The 21676-nt window shown below is 37.2% G+C and overlaps 2 protein-coding genes across 3 annotated transcripts in view; both read left to right on the plus strand.

The window, feature by feature from the left end:
* The first annotated feature begins 4687 nt into the window (after positions 1–4687).
* On the plus strand, positions 4688–12581 carry LOC107738731 (protein-glutamine gamma-glutamyltransferase 2-like). Its single transcript, XM_016550556.1, has 13 exons — positions 4688–4703; positions 6988–7164; positions 7452–7682; positions 8190–8308; positions 8976–9104; positions 9284–9461; positions 9575–9713; positions 9921–10024; positions 10144–10386; positions 10791–11057; positions 11172–11332; positions 11417–11553; positions 12404–12581. The coding sequence occupies exons 1-13, from the start codon at positions 4688–4690 to the stop codon at positions 12579–12581; spliced, it is 2079 nt and encodes a 692-aa protein (XP_016406042.1).
* Positions 12582–14262: 1681 nt separating this feature from the next.
* The window catches only part of LOC107738729 (alanine--tRNA ligase, cytoplasmic-like), a 14786-nt gene continuing 7372 nt past the window's right edge, over positions 14263–21676 (plus strand). The window contains exons 1-14 of one of the 2 annotated variants that reach the window (XM_016550554.1): positions 14263–14345; positions 14831–14902; positions 16699–16866; positions 16948–17136; positions 17972–18117; positions 18202–18393; positions 18742–18886; positions 18965–19110; positions 19192–19300; positions 19474–19624; positions 20093–20217; positions 20657–20801; positions 20892–21070; positions 21162–21275. In XM_016550554.1, coding sequence (XP_016406040.1) covers positions 14852–14902; positions 16699–16866; positions 16948–17136; positions 17972–18117; positions 18202–18393; positions 18742–18886; positions 18965–19110; positions 19192–19300; positions 19474–19624; positions 20093–20217; positions 20657–20801; positions 20892–21070; positions 21162–21275 — 1860 coding nt within the window. In that variant the 5' untranslated portion in view covers positions 14263–14345; positions 14831–14851. The remainder of the gene's footprint in view (positions 14346–14830; positions 14903–16698; positions 16867–16947; positions 17137–17971; positions 18118–18201; positions 18394–18741; positions 18887–18964; positions 19111–19191; positions 19301–19473; positions 19625–20092; positions 20218–20656; positions 20802–20891; positions 21071–21161; positions 21276–21676) is intronic. The other variant, XM_016550555.1, reaches the window with a different exon arrangement.

The following is a 21676-nucleotide window of genomic DNA, read 5'->3' on the forward strand; positions in this document are numbered from 1 at the left end:
AGTAAATTACCGGTTAGTCACCATTAAGAGATCATGTGTGAACAGGACCTTTTCATTTACCTTTCCGGTAAATTGGTTCTGGCAATCATATCGCTCTTATGGAGATGACATGATTACTCTGAGCTGTTTACAAAGCTCCGCTGCTTTTTAATTAGTTTTTCTATGTAAATATGCGCTAGATGGACATCGCAGCTTTTTGTCGCGCTTCTCCATTCATCAGGGTGCGTCTCGTGTTTATAAAAGCAAAAAATTCTGATTGGCTAGTAATGTCAGTTTGCTGTGCTCCTCTCATACCATTGGTAGGCGAACTCATGGACTCGAAAGTGTTATCAACAATTTTTTTTAAATGTAGGATTATTTTTTTCCGCAGCCAAACACTGCACGCCGGAGATCCGGCACGGATAACATTAAGCCCTGTATTTACTATTTATTATTTAGTATTATTCACTCCATGCAAATTCCTAACTGTATTCATTTAATTAGAATAATAAGACACTATAGCAATCAAATAAAATGAGTATCAACAAAATCCATTGTTGTAGAATTGGTACAGAAGCTGCACCTGAAGTGGCATTTAGATTATTTACACAGACTGATGCATGAATAAATTTACACTGCAGTTACAACTGCATTAATAGTGTTATAAGATATATTGTTATATATATTTTTAATAATACTTTATATATGAAACTAAAACCGCCAGTAGAGGGCGGCAAATCACTGTCTTAAAGGGATAGTTCCCCCCCAAAAATGATAACTTGCTGTTAATTTACTCACCTCAGGCCATCCAAGATGTAAGTGACTTTTTCTTCAGTAGAACAGTTAAGAAGATTTTTAGCTGAAACCGTGGTCCTTGGTGATTCATAAAAGGCAGGTCAGCTACCGACACCTGAGAATCAAAAAAAGCATATACAGGTAAGACAAAATTAATTAATACCCATGGCTACTGACTAGGCCTATATATTAAGTCTTATAAAGCGAAACGATTGGTCTGTGCAAGAAAGTGAACATTATTTACAATATTACCTGTAATCAAAAGCCTCAGGTAAAACCGAAGTAATTGACTTTAAATGATGCAACAAAAAATCTGTCATCATGTTACTCACCCTCATGCTGTTCCAAACCTGTATGAGTTTCTTCTGTTGATCACAAATGAAGCCATTCTGAAGAATACTGGTAACAAAACCGTTTAGGGTAACCATTTACTTCCACTGTATTGATAAAAAAAAATTTAAAGTGATTTAAATGACTCCCTGGCTAAATTTCGCTGATGCTGGCTGTGAAATTATTTCCAAGCAAGATGGCGCATCAAGGCTGTAGGTTAACCATATATTTATGGTATATATCTTCTATGGTAACCATATCTTAAACATTGGGGGGTATAAAGTAAAGTAATAGAACGGTGAAAGAAAAGCTAGGATTCTAGCACGGAGGTAATCATTTTGAACTATTCGCAAAGAATATTTTAAATATGCACACTTCACTCTTATTTGTATGCCAAATATGTCGAAAACGCAAAACGTTTCATGTGTCGTCATTCAGTTAGGATGGATCACGTAAATTTGACATTTTCAATTCAAAAAGGCCATATTTGAGGAAAAAGTCTAGTAGTTTGCTAACTTTACTCGCTGGATATTACTGTCGGTCGATTATCAAATATTAAATATTTAGCTAAGTTACTTCCATCTCGCTAACGACGTCAAAAACTGACGCTCAGTGTTGCCAGATTGGATGGACGATTTCCAGCCTAAAAGCTCACAAAAACCCGCCCAAAACGTTAACTGTCAAAATAATGTGATAGAATATATCAATCAAGATTGATAAGGGCCATTTTAACTCCTTAAAACAATAAAATGACGACAAAATAATATAAATATAACGTGCATGTCTGCAGCCAGACCCTTCTTAAAAAAACTGTCATCATGTTACTCCCTCATGCTGTTCCAAACCTGTAAGTTATGAGTTTCTTCTGTTGAGCACAAAAAAAGCCATTCTAAAGAATACTGGTAACAAAACCCTTTACGGTAAACATTTAAATGACACTGGCTAAATTTCGCTCTGCATGGGAAGGCCGTAACCATGTCATGAACATTTGGGGGTATTAAGTATAAAGTAACGTTAAACGTTTAATGTGTCGTCACGTTCAGTTAGAATGAATCACGTGATACCATAATTTAAATTAAAAACGGCCATATTTGAGGGAAAAGTCGAGTAGTTTGCTACTCGCTGGATATTACTGTTGGTCGATTAACGTTTCTATCGTAAAACAATTGTCAAATATTAAATGTTTAGCTACTTCCATCTTACCTCGCTGAAGAGTGACGACCTTAACCACTGACGCTTCGTAACAGTTACTGGAATTCGCGCGCTCTCCTTCTGTTCTGTTAACAGTAAACCCCGCCTACTTTGATTTGATTGGCCATCTAAATCATTTAAGCGGGAATGGCGTTTTTGGTTTCAATAGTCAATCTAATATGTGTTCGCATCACAGTCTATGGTTCGCATGGACGCGCGTCCTCTATGCTGGAGGTAGTTGCGCCTGGTCGTTGTTTTAACTGTTGCAATAGGTGTAAATATTTATCGGAAGGCTGGAAGTAGCGAAAACCAGCCAGAGGAGCTGACGCCTCAACTTTTTTTTACGTCCAGCTGGTTCAACTGGCCCCTGGCCTATGTTAGCTGAACCTCTGCTAGACCTTCCTCTCCCTATACTCCCTTTTATATTCATTCATATAGCAGATGCTTTTAATCAAAGAGCCACTGGTATGTTTCTCATGTGTATGACACAATCTCTTTGATGATAAATCAATGAGAAAGTAATGTGAAATTCAACTAAATCTGTGCTTGTAGTATCAAATGCTAAAGGTCCTAATGAAATATTCCTGGTGGCAATACTTCTGATTATTTTGTTTCATTCTGGGCAGATGGGTTAGAAATGCTCCGGGTTGTTAAAATAAATATAGAAGTGGACTGCTGACTTGTTGTCGGGCCGTGTTATTTTGTTTGGTCCCCTATCAAATCTCTTTGTGTGGTCTAAACTTTATAGCCTCAGTGTTGAAATTGATGAAGAAAGTGGCATGTTGACGGTAACATTAAAAGCAAATGTAACAGCAAGGGTGTTACCATTCACTTTAGATGTGTTATTGTTGTCAATTATTATTGTTATGCTTTATGCAAAGAACAGACTTTTAATACTTTGACAACTTAATCAGCAAATTCAGTTTGCTTTGCAAGTTACACCCTTGCAACCACAAACTATGAAACTTTACACATCATCAGCAGTTTATTATTCCTTCCTTATCAATAACTTTTAACCAAAGAGACACTGGTATGTTTCTCACTTTTATGACAAAATCTGTTTGATGATAAATCAATGAGAAAGCAATGTGAAATTCAATGTGCTTGTTTCTGTGTGTGGGCATTTTGTCCTGAAAACTACCCGTTCCAGCATTCCTCAGCTTAGTGTCACACACATGTGCAAATAATTTGTTCTCTATATGTAGGTGTGGTGGTGTTGATTCTCACCGTATAAGCAAGACAGAGACCCTTTTGTGTGCCTGCGTAGTCAAAAATAACTGTAGTAATGTCACATCATGGTGAGAATCCACTGCCGGAGAGATCATTGTTCTTCCAGACAATACAGCAGACACATTACTTTATTTTGGGAAAGAGAATTCTAATGATCTATGTGGCTCCCAGTTGTTAAAAGTTTAATGCTGTCATATCATCAGTGAGGGAGCTTAATGGAATTTAATTAACTCCACAAACAGTGGGGAAATTTCTCACAAAATTATGTCAGAAGTTTTAGTTGTTTCTGCAATTTGACCCCTTGACCTCCAGCTGACACGTCAGGCATTTCATACCAGTGCATTACACTTTACACATTATAGATAATATATGTTAAACTGCTATATTGTGCATGTTACTCAATGCATGCTCGACATTCAATTGTTCAGAGAAAGTTTCGGAAGGAAAGTCTCTGAAAACATTTTATGACTCATCCGAGTTTCATTTTTGTATTACAGGAAAAAGTGCATCCTCATTTGACGTCTAATTCATGTTACCTAGAACATGTATTTTTTTGGTTTGTCTTTTCTCCCTTTTGCTTAAATAGGAGACTTACAGAAAGATTAAAAATAGAAAGTAACTGACTTTGAGTCAGGGAAATAAAGGTGGAGTAGATCTATGGAATACTATGGAAGTGTTACCCAACCATCAGAACTTCTCTTTTTAACAAAGGTCCCCTGTGTGTGACCCTGGTCTTTACAGAAAAGAGACAAAGTTTCCAGCAATGACGTGTTTTTGCAGACGCTGGTTGTAGTAAATACCCAAGCCTTGATTCTTTTTCCACAGAGGCAGAGCTGCATACACACAGACTGTACACACTTAGCACCTCTTAGACTGCTTGAGGACCTTGTATGTGTGTGATGTCAGGGGTCATAAAGGAAACGGAGAGGATGTGTGAGTCAGGGTGTGTCTTGTGCAGAAAGAAGGGCAGTCAGCGATAGAGATGGTGGGGCATCAATGGGCGTGGATGGTCTTTCTTTATAAAACGGATCCTAAAAGCAAAGGTATTACAGGGAAGACAGCTGTCTTGGACTGAACTACGGAAATTTACAGCAAACATCAAGAACAGGATTGTACAAAGGTTCACCGATCACTTACAACAAGTGTCAAGCTAAATCCATCGATGGCCAGCCATAATGGTAAGAAAGTCACTTTAACATATTTGTTTTTTTATAAATATTGCTCAAAGAAAGAACTAAGTATATCAATATGATAGATAGCAATAACACGGTATGCTGTTTAGCATATACACACTCTCATATTAAATACAAGATGCATTTGTTTGCTACTGAATTACTGTAAAGATTGTTTTCAAAAGGTATTGTGAAGATGTTGAAAAACTGTTTGTGTTAGTGAACTCAAATGTATTACATAAAGCAGTCTGGTGGTCAAGAGTTTTGCCAAGAGGGCTGCCGAGACTTTTTCATTTCCATTCTATTTATGAAACTGTAGGTTAAAAAAAAAAAAAAACATCTGCTCACCAAACCACTTATAATTCAATAATGTGGTCTTTCTACAATGGATCAAAATACATTACGCCTTTCCATTAAATTAATCGTACTCAAAAAACAGTAGATGCTAAAGGTCCTAGTGCTAAAGTAATACTTCTGATGGTTTTGATTCATGCTGGGCAGGTGTTGAAATAAACATGGAAGCAGACTGCTGACTTGTTGTCGGACCATGTTATTTAGTTTATTTGGTCCCGTATCGAATCTCTTTGTGAGGTCTAAGCTTTATAGCCTCAGCTTGGAAAGCAATGAAGAAATTGGCATTACAGTAACATTAAAAGTAAATGTAGCATCAAGCAGCAATGAGCAGAATCCAAGCTGATCAGATAGAAATATGTTACTATACACTTTAGACATGTTGTTGTTATCAATTATTATTTCTATGCTTTGTGCAAAGAACAGAGTTTTAATACTTGACAACATATTCAGCAAATTCAGTTTGCTTTGCAAGTTACACCCTTGCAACCACAAACTATGAAACTTTACACATCATCAGCAGTTTATTATATTCTCTTCCTTCTCAAAAACTGTTGTCTGGCATCATCTCATCACTCTCAGAAAAAAAGGTACAAAAGTTGTCTGAAGCAGTATCTTTTCAAAAGGTGCATCTTTATGCTGCATTTTAGTCCCTCAAAGGTATATATTAGTATATTAGGTATATATTTGTGTCTTTATTTCTGAGATTGATTTGAGAATGTATGTGCCAAGGAACATCTTGTTTTTCAGTCTAAGCAAGAAATATTGACTATGAGATCCTAAATATTAAATATTTATCATTAATTTTATGTTTTTTCATAACTTTTCTTTGTTATAAGACTGGAATACACTACACAACATCTTAAAACACACTAAACTAACTATTTTAAATCTTAAAACATATAAACTAAACTGTGGGTCACACATGACCAGACTTTCAAATTGTTACAAACACAACAAACACAGAAACATGCATCTCATTGCATTTTTTATATTTTCTGACCAGATAGAATCATAGTCCATAAAACTGCACCATTCACTATGTGATTTTCTGTGAAATCCCTCAACTCCAACTGCCCAAAATCTAACTCCTCAAAAATCTAAATCCTCAATTTTACTTTTGGCAGCTATAACATTGACTCCTCCAGACTGTAAATCAGGGCAAAAATCGTTAAGTGTATTCCAGCTTTTAGGGTGGTCTTAGACTTTTGGACCCCACTGTATGTTTGAAGATAATATAAGCAAATATAATACAATTCAGTTCAGCAGATCACAAGAAGATGACTTTTAAAAAATATTTCACCAAAAAGACAAAACAGTAGAAAATGTTTTAAAGGGGTCATATTATGCTTTTTTAAAGATCATTATTTTGTGTATTTGGTGTAACAGAATATGTTGACATGCTTTAATGTTCAAAAAACACATTATTTTTCAAATACTGTACATTATTGTAGGTCCTCTATGCCCCGCCTCTCTCAAACGCTTCGTTTTCTACAAAGTCCCTCCTTCCGACAAGCGCAGTCTGTGTTCATTTACTTTTAATGTTACCATCAAACCACTTTCTTCATTGCTTTCCAAGCTGAGGCTCTAAAGCCCAGACCTCACAAGAGATCCAATACCGGACGAAATAAAATAACCAACAAGTCAGTAGCCTGTTTCCATATTTATTTAAACACTGCATTTTGTCATGAAACACACTTTTTGAGTGTGAAATTACAAACTGGTCAGCAAGGCTGGAAAATTGGCAACCATATCATGATCCTAGGAACCTATTCCATGATTAACATAAATTTAGCCACCAAAATAACTTGCGCGCAACATTTAGTAACAAAGCATTTAAAGACATGTTATAGGTGAAGGGAACTAAGGCTTAATAAACTAAATGGATATTTGGATTATATGATTGTTTAAACTGTTTATTAATCTCTTTTGTCCCCAGCCCTACTGAGTGGTATAGATCTGCAGTGCTATGAGAATAACCATTCTCACCGCACTGAGGAGATGGACATGGTGCGACTGCTGGTGCGCAGAGGTCAGCCATTCTCTGTAGTACTGCAGTGTACTGACCACATCCCACGGCTCCCAGACCACCAACTCAACCTCATACTACACCTGGGTGAGTAAACCTGATGGAGAGAGTTAGGTTAAACAGGGAGGAAGATAAACAGGTGGCCTACAGGTTTTGGACTGGGGCTTGAAACTATAATAATCTTGAGTTGGAGTATAAGAGAAGTTATTAGATTAGAGTTTGGTTCAACTCTAAAAAAAAACAACAACAACTCAATCACAAAAATACTAAAATGCACATAACAACAACATAAGACACCACTAGGAAACATATATTTATATTATGTAAAGTCACATTTATCCTCTAATTTCTGTGCATATGTTTGTGTGTTACAGGTAAGAATAATGAGGTGGTCTTGAAGGTGTCAGACTCACAGCAGGATCATGGGAAATGGTGGTTCAGTCAGTGTAATGCTCAGGGTGAGGTGATGCTGACTCTCCACAGCCCTGCTGATGCTCCTGTGGGTCTGTACAGCATGACTGTAGTTCTGCTTTCAGCTGATGGGCAGATCCTGGAGCAAACCAAGTCTCAGACCTTCTACCTGCTTTTCAATCCTTGGTGCAAAGGTGAATATTTAAAGGCATCGTTCATTTTTCGTTCATGACTATGTTTATTCTGTTCAAAAGGTTTTAGTTTATTTCTCACACAAATGTGCTGTATAACCTGAGAAAACTGAGAGTTGAATTGAAGACTTTTACCATAGTTTTATGGTGCTTATATGTTATTTTGGAGGTTGACAGCCTATGTTTTGGGGTTCCATGGATGATAAAATATCATTGTAGGAACAACGTGAGGGCTACTCAAACTAAAAATGAAAAAATTGAATGATAACTATAACCATACATTTTTAAAATTGCTCTAATTCTATGAGAATAGGGAAGTCCACACCACAACAAGAACAACACTGAGGAGTGATATTATTGGAATCACTTTCAAAATGATTTTTCTTACAGTTGATGAATGATAAAACATTGAAAGACAATCATAATCCACCCAACTTTAAAAATTAGGTGGATTGTCGCTGATTTTATTGCTCATCACAAAATTGTGCCAATTGTATTTCTTTCCTGTAGATGACTCTGTGTACCTTCCCAGTGAGGAACTGCTGCAGGAGTACATTTTAAATGAAAATGGGATCTTGTACCAGGGCTCATGGGATGATATCACCACTGTGCCTTGGAACTTTGGACAGGTTACCTACAAATGCATTCCCAAGTTCTCAAGATCCAAATTTGTCTGTTTAAACAGTCTTGTGGTCAGGGCCCTCTCTGAGAAAGCATCATGGCCTGTGATGACTGACACACAGTCAGGATTTATGGGTGATGTTGCATGGTGATGGAATTCAGATGAGGCAGGGTGTGAATTGTGACAGATCAGTGGCAGGAGAACCGCAGAGGGCTTGTCTGCTGGGTAATCACTCTCTGTAGATGTCAGACATTTCAGCAACAATGTCTGTCTTACAAACAACTGACTGTCCCATTTCAGGACAAACATGATTCTCCTGGTTAAGCGGGAGAACTAAAAGTGCTAAGCTACAAGTCAGGCCCTAAGGACAGCATTTAATGTCAATGTGCACAATAATTTCAACTCACAAATAAAAAATGTGCTATGTACAGTCTATGGTTTTGACGTACAACTGTTTCCATTTCAAGTTCTCTTCTGTACACAAACTTTATTGTTTGTTTTAGTCCAAATTATTTCCTGTGGTTATTTTCTGTGGATCAGCAGCATGTCACATTAACTTTAACTGTGTCTAATTGTGAATACTCCTTTAAGAAAACCTCTGCACCCCTCAGTAGGCCTACATTTCGTACTAATGCAAACATATTCATATCCTTTGGATTCTATTTTTCAAACAGTTTGAAAAAGATGTAGTGGATATTTGCTTTGAAGTGCTGGACAATTCACCCGCAGCCCTGAAAAATTCAGAGATGGACATTGCTAACAGAGGAAGCCCTGTTTATGTTAGCAGGACTATTACTGCCATGGTAAGGCATCTGTCAACATGGTCATTCATTGTCTCCACCCCTGTTATTATAATCATATTTGCTCAAGCATAATGACTTTTTCACTTAAGTAATCTGTAAAAAGTGTTTTACATTGTATATATATGCTTTCTGCTTATACTGTATATACGTTCTACATAAACAAAAATCTGCATTAACAGGTGAATGCTAATGATGATCGCGGTGTGGTATCTGGCCGCTGGGATGGAGAGTACAGTGATGGGGTAGCGCCCACACGGTGGACTGGCAGTGTGCCCATCCTGAGGCGCTGGAGTGAGGGTGGAGGACAGAAAGTGCGCTATGGGCAGTGCTGGGTGTTCACAGGAGTGGCCTGTACAGGTAAGAAAGCAAAAGATTTAGAAAATATGAAGTGTTTCTAAATTCAGAAATGCGCACTACTGTTATTATTCCTGTTGGTTATTCACGTGATCTGCAACGTGCCTTTTCAACAGTCCTCCGCTGTCTTGGCATTCCAACCAGATGCATCACAAATTACTCATCTGCCCATGACACTGATGCAAACATTTCTGTGGATTACTATTTCAATGATCAACTTGAAAGTGTGTCTGAAGGCAGGAAGGACTCTATCTGGTGAGTTATGATATCCACGATAATTTTTTTATAAGCTCTAAATCCTTTCTATAGCCTATGACAACAGTTGTCTCATTTTGGTCTCCTAAGCAATTTTAAGAAAAATATCTGAGACCAAATTGAACTCCATTAAGTTTCCTGAGTTATTAAAGAGCAATAACATTTTCCTCTGTAGTCCCTGACTTGATCTTCATCCTCTATTTTCAGGAATTACCACTGTTGGGTTGAGTCCTGGATGAAACGTGATGACCTCCCAGAAGGTTATGATGGATGGCAGGTGCTAGACCCTACTCCTCAAGAAAGGAGTGATGGTAAAGCTTTACTCTTTGAAGTATAAAAACAAGAACATCCAGAGAACTACTTCTCCTATCTCCCATTACATAAAACTGGAATATTAGCTAGCTTGCCTTCTTCTTCCATGTTCTTATAGGAGTCTTCTGCTGTGGGCCTTGTCCAGTCAATGCGGTCAAGGAGGGAGAAGTGGGGTTGAAATACGACACCCCATTTGTGTTTTCTGAGGTGAATGCTGATCTGGTTGTCTGGATTGTTCACCCAGATGGGGAACGGATTCAGGTGTCCCAAAACAGTAAAGTTATAGGGCGGAACATTAGCACTAAAAGTGTGTATGGAGACTTCACAGAGGACATTACTGCTAACTACAAATATCCTGAAGGTAAAAACAAGCAACCTGTTGAATGTTCTCATTTGTTTTGAATTTTTTGAACCACTTTATGATGAACTAATTTTGATCTTTGACATTCTGTTGTTAAATGAAGTTAATTGTCTCCTATTGTACCTGAAACCTTGTACATGTTACTTCTATATATTTAAATTATATTATACATTTTATTATAATAATTGTTTAGAAAATAAGAGGCCTTTGTGACGCTAGCCTAAACAGGAAAGACATTCCATCGGTGTATTGTTTACAATAAGGCATGTTCACAGTAAATCATGTAAATCATGAAATTTAGTATGATTCATTTTGATTTCAATTTATATTTGTGCATGCCGACTGATTCTGAAATTGTGACATTCTGATATTTAATCACATTCAAATGCTTTGTCCCATCACAGGATCAATGAAGGAGCGAGAGGTTTATAAAAAGGCGGGCAGACAAGTAGGCCAAAAGAACGAAGGCCCAGGACAGCTCGAGCTTTTCATCAAGCATGCCCCAGCTATCCACGGGACAGACTTTGATGTGATCATAGAGGTGTATAATGCTGGTAGGGAGGACACAGATGCACAGCTTATAGTCACATCGAATGCAATAACCTACAATAGTATCCACCGCGGAGAGTGCCAGAGAAAGACAACCTCTCTCACAGTGCCAGCTCACAAAGGTAAGACTAGGAAACTGAATTATTTTGCGCATAGTGGCATCTGCAAACAAATTTTACTTCTCCTTTAAGGCTGTTTTACAATAAATTCAAAAATATCTTTGCCTCAATTTATAGCTCATAAAGAAGTATTGCGACTTCAGTATGACCATTATGGGGCATGTGTGTCTGAACATCACATGATAAGGGTCACAGCCCTCCTCCAACCCACTGATCAAGACAACATCATCCTACAAGAAATCAACATCCCCTTGAAAATGCCAGCGCTTCATATCAAGGTGATGAACTGTTCCATTAATACTAGCACTGTGTCATTGGCTTTGGTCCTTTAATCAATGACTGATATTTGTTCTACATTTCAGATTATTGAAAAAGCGATTGTATCACGTAAACTGACAGCACACATCTCCTTCACCAATCCCTTGCCTGTTAGTCTACAAGGAGGTGTGTTTACCGTGGAGGGAGCAGGACTAACAGAGGCAAAAGAAATAAAAACACAGTATGTACTAGTTTTAGAAAACATACAGAGTATGTACTAGACATTAAATGAATTGTTCACCCCAAAATAGACAATTCAGAAAGCTCACCCTCAGGCCATCAAAAATGTAGATGAGTTTGTTTTTTCATTGGAACCGATTTGAGAAATTTAGAACTACATCACTCGTTCACCATTGGATTTTCTGCAGTGAATGGGTGCCGTCAGAATAAGAGTCCAAACAGATGATAAAATCATTACAATAATCAACAAATAATCCACACGACTCCAGTCCATCAGTTGACATCTTGTAAAGTGAAAAGCTTTATATAAGAAACCAATCCATCATTAAGGTGTTTTAACTTTTAACTTTAAACCATTGATTCTTGCCACAATACCAGTTCATAATCCATAATAACACTTCCTCCAGTGAAAAAGTCCATCCCCTGTTGTATTCTTGCATCAAAATCCACCACATATTTGTTTACAACTGTTTTGGACTGTTTTTGCAACAGTTTGAAGTTAAAACATCATAAAAGCTTTTCACTTCACAAAACATTAATTCATGGACTGGAGTCATGTCAATTACTTAGTGATGTTTTTTATCAGCTGTTTGAACTGATTCTGACGGCACCTATTCACTGCAGAGGATCCACTGGTGAGCAAGTTATGTAAATTTCTCAAAATCTGTTCCAGTGAAGAAACAAACTCATCTACATCTCGGATGGACTGAGTGTGAGTAAATTTTCAGCAAATTGTCATTTATGGGTGAACTACCTCAGTATCCAGTATACATTTCTTGAAGTGCATTAGATATGATCTAAGACATCCAAGTTTTGGTTGACTGTTAACATCTATATCTCTCTTTCTCTAGTGGTAAGATTGAACCTGGTCAGGCTGTGACAGTTAAATTCTCCTTCAAGCCCACCCGTGCTGGCCTGAGAAAACTGCTTGTCGACTTTGACTCAGACATACTGAGAGATGTAAAAGGAGAAGCCACTGTTATTGTTCGGACAAAAATGCAAAATAGGAACGCTGTCACAGAAATCTAGACAAGCATTTACAATTCAGAGAACCATACATTTAGTGTGTTGTAAATTATACAGTTAATGCTATATAATTGACTTGATGACAGCTGTTTTGCTTGTTACTTATTTTGTTTGTGATTTGTTTATATAAAGAGTATGTAACAATTCCTTTATGATTACTTTATGACATATATTTGCATGCTTTCACGCAGACTTTGAAAGCTGTTTTTCTACATGTAAAATGCCCAGCCATGTGAATACACCGTAGCTTTTATTATATAAATATAAAAAAGTTTTATCTAATAATAATTTTGAAATCAGTGTTTGTTGATACTTTCAGTGTAATGATGTTGTTGTGTTTGATATAAATGTTTTGTAATCATTAAAAATATGCATGTAAATATGACTGCAGAATATATTTTCTGTATTTCTCCATTTTGTTGTTTATCACTTCATTTCCTATAAACGGCAATATCACAGTGGTAATAAAATGTCAGAGAAAATTTATTTCAGGTTTAGCTAGATATTTATTAGATACTTGACCTTGCATTTGTACCTTTTGACAAATGCAACTGGAGACTTTAGAAGGAAAGTTAACAGGGATAGCTAAAGAGTAACCTTAACCAGCGAACAGGTGACATTTATTACAGGTAGGCCTACATTAAATGTAAATAGTAGTGCCATTATTGTGATGTGAATGATCATATGGCTTAAAACTCATAATCTATTTTCTACTTATGCTTGTCCCTAATGGAAATAGAATGTGGGGTTTGTGCATAAACAAGATTTTGATCGCCACCTGCTGTGAGGAAATGCTTACTGTTACTTTGATAACCAAATACACAAAATCGAAAGTACTGTGTTTAACATATTGTTTCATTTTTATTGCACTGTTTTATGGTAAATGTTTGTCTTGCTTTTATATTGTGCAAAATTCTACCCTTCCATCACACTGCATCATGATATTCTTCCACTTAATCCATTTGGACGTTTGTATAGGCTACTACTACTTCTACTACTACAACTATTACTAATAATAATAATAATAATAATAATAATGAACTTTTAGGTTAACACGCTTAATTTTTTTCTTAAACATAAAAAAGATTCCATTATTTACAGCAATGGTGTTGCTTTGATTGATTCTGAAAGAAGAAATGCTTATTAACCAGGAGAGAAAAAAATAAAAGGAGATTGTAAATCATATTTGTAAGATAAAATAAAGATAATAAAAAATAAAAATATCACTGCACTGTTACTTTATCATTGCATCATCCAGTTCCGTCCTTTACGCCGTTGACATATCCAAGCTCGTCTTTGTTTTGATCGAAAGCATCCTAAACCAATAGAAACTACGTACACTGAAACATCAATATTCCTGAACCAATCATGTGTGTTGTGGGCGGTTCCATTATTTACAGCAATGGTGTTGCTTTGATTGATTCTGAAAGAAGAAATGCTTATTAACCAGGAGAGAAAAAAATCAAAGGAGATTGTAAATCATATTTGTAAGATAAAATAAAGATAATAAAAAAAAAATATATCACTGCACTGTTACTTTATCATTGCATCATCCAGTTCCGTCCTTTACGCCGTTGACATATCCAAGCTCGTCTTTGTTTTGATCGAAAGCATCCTAAACCAATAGAAACTACGTACACTGAAACATCAATATTCCTGAACCAATCATGTGTGTTGTGGGCGGTGCTTCTACTCTCCTTTTGGTTTCAGCCGGAGTGGGGGAAGTAGTGTGACTGGCGTCTGAAGCGGTTACAAGAATATTATCCCGTAAGTTTTATAAGATTTGCATTTGCGTCCACGCGTTATTTGTTGTTATTTTTATTATATGGCTTTGTGACCTGTATCACGAGACCACATGAATCCAATTAAATGGTGTTTCAGTGAATGACTGGATTGCCAGTTTAGCCTTGTCTCGTGCTTAGGGAAGCATGCGAGTGTAAAATAAATCTGAACGGCTGAATTATCCGCCACTCTTTGTAAATTACCTTGACATAATGACTGGGTTACTTATGTAATATAGAATGCAAATCCGGATGGAGATGTTGATGTGCAAGTCAGCACAAGCTTGCATCATACTTGTGGTCTATAGGGGTTTGGCCTATGCCAGTGCACTGGTAATGCAGTGCAGCAAAAATCAGATTCCAGTTTTCATATATGTGTGGAAACTGTCATGTCATTTACGTTTATATGGTTCTGAATGAGTTCTTATTCAGAATGCAGTTATTACACTAAAGCATATTTACTTCCTCTAGGATCATAGAGCATCGTTATCGATGGCTCTTCATCTCACTTTTTTATGTGCCAAAGCTTTCTTCTGTTGTCAGGTGAAGCTCACTGTGTGCAGGTCTTGGTCTGTTGACTTAATCTGCTCACTAATTTTAGTGCATCTTGTCATGTGCCTGATTTTTATGATCCTTCAGGAGGCTTTGCCAGATGTGTTTTACTCTGTATTGTTTGAATTTTATATTCAGGGCTCAGCATTAAGGAAGATCCCTGTCAGCATTTCCTTTTGCTTTATTTCTTTAAAAACAATTCCTTTGAAATGGTCTATTGATTTGCCAGGTGTGCACTGCTTGTTTTTGTGTTCTTTGCAGCAGTCTTTGGCAGGTCTCTCCTTTAAGAGATTTAATCTCAGTGAGGGTTTTATTAGTATGTTAATAAAAAGCTACTAAATAAGAGCAAACCTCACAACCCTGTGCTACCTGACAGCACTGCGTTGTCACTACATTTATATTTAGCAGAAGCTCTTATTTAAACCAACTTACAAACAAGGCAATATAATAAATGGGATTCATCCTAAGGAAGTTTGTTCATCATGCATGTGTGACTTTGAGGCTTGTCAAATTTTGATGATTTAATTATGATTTTTATTAGCCTTAGAGGCGTAATTCAGACAGAGTAGGCTAAAAAATTATAGTGATTTTACATATTAGTAAAATAAATAACAATTAAGTAAATGTCAGTATTTTTTCCAGGAAAGATGTGTTTATATGAATCTATAAATATCAAGAGTTTTAGATTACATTTATTCATTTAAAAGAAGCTTTTTGTTCAAGCCAGCATACGAATTAGGAAATACAACGACAGTGATTTATCTTGGAGTGACATGAGAGCATCATCATATGTTTTTATTTTTGGGATGATTGTCAAATTTTGATGATTTAATTATGTATTCAAGGAAATGTTATGACTTGTGTCTTGGAAACATAATTTAGAGTAGGTTGAAACTTATAAACACCAGTATCTGTATTCAGGAAAGATGTGTTTATGTGAATCTATATGTATCATGGAGTTTTAATTGTTGTCGTTTTGCAAATAGTAATTTCATTATAAAATTCTATGAATTTTTTTTAAATTAGGCTATTTTTCCATTGGTTCCAGTAAAAACATTGACAGGACGAGTAAAAATTTGATACTTATGGTTGAGCCCTGATATTGATTGTAAATCACGTTTATCAATATTTAAGTCCACGTCATTATAGCAAAGAAATTATGGCTCTCAGTTTGTAGATGTTGAAGCAGTTAAGTTCTTGGCATGCATGGCTTGAGTGTTTATGGGTTGACCTTAGGAAAAAGATGTCTTTATATTTTGGATTAGTTGTTATGGGAGTGGTGCTGTAATTACTTCAGGGATGTCTTTGTTTGCTGCATACTGGCTCCACCTGCTGAGGAGCTTTACTTCAGTGCGGAAGATGGTTTCTCAATTCCAGACCAAGTATTTGATTTAATTTTAAGTTAGATATTTTGTATGGTTTGATGTGCTATTTTCATTTTCATAGTTATATTTTTGTGTTTATATTCACAAAAAGTTCCTTTTATCCACATAAAGAAGTCATTTAGTCATGTGTTTTCCCCTTAGCTTAATTTCCCTGCATGTCAGAAAGTATTTAGTCTGTTTGGTGAATTTGCAAGCTTTGACCAGATTCCTCCCTCGCATGTCCCAGTATTGATGCAGTGATCGTGAGGTGTGCGTGATATTCTTACAGGCTGCAGGTGTCCATAACAGATTCTTTAATTGTTATCAGTTAACAGCAGTACAAAGCAGCTGCATGTTTACTCCACCCACTGTTTTTGTGAAACCGGTTTCCGGCTCACTGTGTGTTTGCATATATATCTCCAGTCACCTGAGAAAAACACAACCAGCATGGACTCTTCACTGACTGCTGCACAGATCCGTGAGAAGTTCATCGACTTCTTTCGCCACCATGAGCACCAGTACGTCCACTCGTCGGCCACCGTTCCGCTTGATGACCCCACTCTGCTCTTCGCCAATGCCGGGATGAACCAGGTAAAGAGATTTGAACCTACTTACAAAAATGGGCGAACATAAGTGCCTAATTTGTTGGAAACAATTAATTGTTTTTTATAGTTCAAGCCCATCTTCCTGAACACCATCGACCCATCCCACCCTATGGCCAGACTTCGTCGTGCTGCAAACACACAGAAGTGCATTCGTGCCGGCGGCAAACACAATGACCTTGATGATGTGGGCAAAGACGTGTACCATCATACATTCTTCGAGATGTTGGGATCTTGGTCCTTTGGAGATTATTTTAAAGTAAGAGATGGATAGAAAAGTATTATGTATTGTAAAATCGTGGCGTTTTTCTTTATAGTACTGGTGCTACTTGTTTTGCTATATTTATGTGCTGCTAAAATTATAAATGTGTAACGCTCAGCCCAGCGATTTCAAATTGAAATGGGGTCTGACTTTTCTGTGTGAGAGGTAAAACGTGTTAAAAGAATGACAAACTAGAAATACGGTTAATAAGAATGGTGTATTTACAGGTTCACATTAAAAGACTTTAAAACAACACTATAAAACCAGGTAAACTCAATCTGTTAAAAGAATACAGTTATTTTGTCCATACCCTAAAAACAGTCCAAGAATCCCAGTGTGTCGTTGAGTCCCAATGTGAGATTTTGTCCATACCCTAAAAAACAGTCCAAGAATCCTAGTGTGTCGTTGAGTCCCAATGTGAGTGTCCACCTGTGTATATACAATTCAAGTTGCTGCAAGTGATCCGAAAAGGTAAGTCCAATGGAATAGAAACTCCACAGTCCGGGTGTGAGTGGAAGCTGTGAATGGCCTCCCAGTATGTTTGCCATGCTGCTCTTTTTAATGGGGTTCCTGCTTCCTGTCAGGTGGCTAATCACCTGACAGGCCAACCATACAGTTCTTAAAGACATACACACCCACTAAAACGGATAAGAGGCATAAAATGGACTTAAGAACATGTAAACCAATTAAAACTCTATAATACACAAAATCACTGTAATAAATAGAGCGGTTAAAACATGTCCCTTGTGTGACAGTGTCACAAATGGAAAAACGAATTTTGGCCTTTTCTCTTTGCATCCCTTTATTTCTCTTTTGCTCATTCTGTCTCTAGCACCTGGCCTGCGAGATGGCACTGGAGCTGCTGACGAAAGAGTTTGGTATACCTATTGGTAGACTCTATGTGACTTACTTTGGTGGTCATGCTGACGCAGGCCTGGAGCCTGACCTGGAGTGCAAGCAGATCTGGCTGGACTTGGGGTGAGTACAGAATCTGTACACGGTGTATTAAGTTATTGATGTGAAATTGTTAAATATTTTTTGTTTCTCTTCTCTCTGTCTTAGAATGGAGGAGAGTCGTATTCTGCCGGGGAGCATGAAAGATAATTTCTGGGAGATGGGGGACACCGGTCCATGTGGACCCTGCAGCGAGATCCACTATGATCGCATTGGAGGCAGAGATGCCGCCCACCTGGTCAACATGGATGACCCGAATGTGCTTGAAATCTGGAACCTTGTGTTCATCCAGTTTAACAGGTAAATTACTGCTCCTTGCTAACTACAGCTAACAATGGAAACAGTTTACTAAGTTTACACTAGTGTTAATTTTGTCAGCTATTTTCATTTTAGTCTTAGTCTTAGTCCCGGGCTAAAATGTCCTTGTTAGTTTTTATCATATTTAGTCAGCCTTGTCCTATTTAGTTTGTCAAGTTTTAGTTGACTAAAAGTCTCAACATTTTAGTCTAGTTTTAGTCCAAGAAAACTTGACATTTTAGCAATAAGATTATTATTAATTAACCGTTCAGCAGTATTAATTTTGGCAGCCATTTTTAATTTTCAATTTGACTTGTTTTAAATGCATATGCATATGATCTCTCTATGCAGAGAATCAGAGACAGTTCTAAAGCCTCTGCCCAAGAAGAGCATTGACACAGGGATGGGACTGGAGCGCTTGGTCTCTGTACTACAAAACAAGATGTCCAACTACGACACAGATCTGTTCATCCCTTATTTTGAAGCCATTCAGAAGGTAATATCATAGAAAAGCATAGAAAACCTGACTAAATACTGTTTTGCACGTTACTAAAAATAATTTCTTGGTTCTCAGGGAACAGGTGCCAGGGCATACACAGGAAAAGTTGGTGCAGAAGACACAGATGGTATTGACATGGCATACCGTGTCCTGGCTGATCACGCCCGCACCATTACCATTGCCTTGTCTGATGGCGGCAGGCCTGACAACACGGGCAGGGGGTGAGATGATTGTGTTATTATATGCTGAGCAATTGGCATTTAGTCAATGTATGTGTATGTGACCCTGTTTTTGTGTTGCAGCTATGTGCTGAGGAGGATTCTGCGTCGTGCTGTGCGATACTCTCACGAGAAGCTGGGTGCACAGAAGGGCTTCTTTGCCTCTTTGGTAGATGTGGTGGTTGAGTCTCTGGTAAGGCCTCTACCTCTCAGACACTATATTTTTCCTCCTGATTTTATGTGAATAAGGATTCCCTGTTTGCAGCTTTGACAGTGATTTAAAGTGGCAGCTGCTGAAACATTGAGATGCTCTTTAATTAGACATATCTCTCTGATGGCCATTTAATGGTTCATTGCTCTCTACAGGGTGATGCTTTTCCAGAGCTGCGGAAGGATCCTGATATGGTAAAGGACATCATCAATGAGGAGGAGGCACAGTTCCTTAAGACCCTTAGCAGGGGACGCCGCATCCTGGACCGCAAAATCCAGAGTCTTGGAGACAGCAACACTATACCAGGTAAAGCACATAATACCACAAAGAACCCTAATCAGTATCTGTAACATGCATTTGAAAATAAAACAATCTCCAACCATTTTCCCAAATTTATAATGAAAATTGTTTATAAATCTAAGAGAAGCTTTAAGGTCTCTCTGTGTTTTTCCACCAAAATAAAAATGTAAAGAGTACATAAATACTAGTATTGTGAGTTTACCGTCGTTCTGAAAAGTAAAATTATATTTATTAAATACAGATTTATTTTACAGTACAATAGTTTTATTACTATAGTATTGTTACTGTATTATAATAATTTAATATATAATGAACTGAAAAAGTAATAATCATAATTCAAAATCTGGCCTGAGACTGAATTGTAAAGAGATTTATTTTTCTCTCAAATTTTCCTTTTTTCCCCCCTTATGCTTAAATCCACATTCTAAAGCTGTTGTTTCATTTTTTCGCCATAAATGCCACTGTTTTGTGTAGGTGACACAGCCTGGCTGCTGTATGACACTTATGGTTTTCCTCTGGACCTCACTGCCCTGATCGCTGAGGAACGAGGAATGGGAGTGGACATACAGGCCTTTGAGGATGAGAAGAAAGCTGCTCAGGTTTAAATGTTCATTCTTCCATACAGTGCAATTTCCATTTATAATTTCAGAATAATTTCACAGTTATAAAGCACACAGAGGACACTAGCAGAACTCAGTGGCAACGATATCAGTGATTAAAAATACTAATTTAATAGTACTGTTAAATGTAATCTAAGCTCTTAAAATGAAAATACTTCATATTTTCAATTATAATGTGTAGCTATATATATATATATATATATATATATATATATATATATTTATAGGTTTTAATCAATTCCAAGGGAATTTTGAATATGTATATGAAGTTAATCTAGATGTTCAAATAGGTTAAATAGGTAAAATCCTGTATCATCCGAGATACTAATCCAATATATATCCAATATCAACGGGTAACAGTAATTTAAGTGTTTTGTATTAATGTAAATGAGTCTAATTAAAATATCTGTGCCCACAGTTGAAGTCTCAGGGCAAAGGCTCTGGGGACGAGGACCACATCATGCTGGACATCTACGCCATTGAAGAGCTCAGAAACAAAGGTGTCACTGCCACTGATGACAGCCTCAAGTACAAGTACACTTCAAATGAGAACGGCAACTATGGTATGAATTACACCTTTGCTATTCCTCTTGATTTTTACGGTTTGATTATGCGTAGGTTTTCGCGCTTGTGACATTGTGTGTCCCTCTCAGAGTTTGAACAGGCAGTGGGCACAGTGCTGGCTCTCAGGAGGGAGCGTGCATTTGTTGATGAGGCGACCACAGGTCAAGAGTGTGGAGTGCTGCTCGACAAAACCTCTTTCTACGCCGAGCAGGGTGGCCAGAGCTTTGATGAAGGCTACATGCTCCGAGAAAACGACTCTGCTGAGGATGTAAGAAACTGAGAGTGGTTGTATAAAGATGCTGAACTGCCTGATTTAGTTATGCTTCATGGTGCTGTCATGTTTTATTGTGCTGCTTCAGAGGATGGAGTTCACCGTGAAGAATACTCAGGTGCGCGGAGGGTACGTGCTGCATATTGGTACAGTATACGGCACACTGAAGGTTGGAGACCGCCTAACTCTACACGTAGACGAGGTATGTTACAGTGTTGGGAAGGTTGCTTTGGAAATGTAATGGGTTACAGATTACAAGCTATCCTATTTAAAATGTAATAAGTAGTGTAACTATTTCAGTTACTTTACTGAAGTAATGTAACTGATTACATTTGATTATTTTTGATTACGTTGAATATTCTAATGAATATTTTCAGCTGTTAATCATTTTGAAGCATTTAAACCAGGCAGGGTCAAACTTACAGTAGGACTCAACACTGATTACTGTCAGACTTCTCAAAATACTTCATCACTTGAATTAAGATTATACAAATTTTAATTTAAAGCACAGCTAACACAAAATCAGACTTTAGCACCTCTTTTTACTTTGAGATCATTCCGAGGTTAAATACAGATTTAAAATCATAACAAGAAATAGTTTAA

The sequence above is a fragment of the Sinocyclocheilus rhinocerous genome, unplaced genomic scaffold, assembly GCF_001515625.1.
Source record: "Sinocyclocheilus rhinocerous isolate Xijiao unplaced genomic scaffold, SAMN03320098_v1.1 scaffold1938, whole genome shotgun sequence".
Classification (NCBI taxonomy): domain Eukaryota; kingdom Metazoa; phylum Chordata; class Actinopteri; order Cypriniformes; family Cyprinidae; genus Sinocyclocheilus; species Sinocyclocheilus rhinocerous.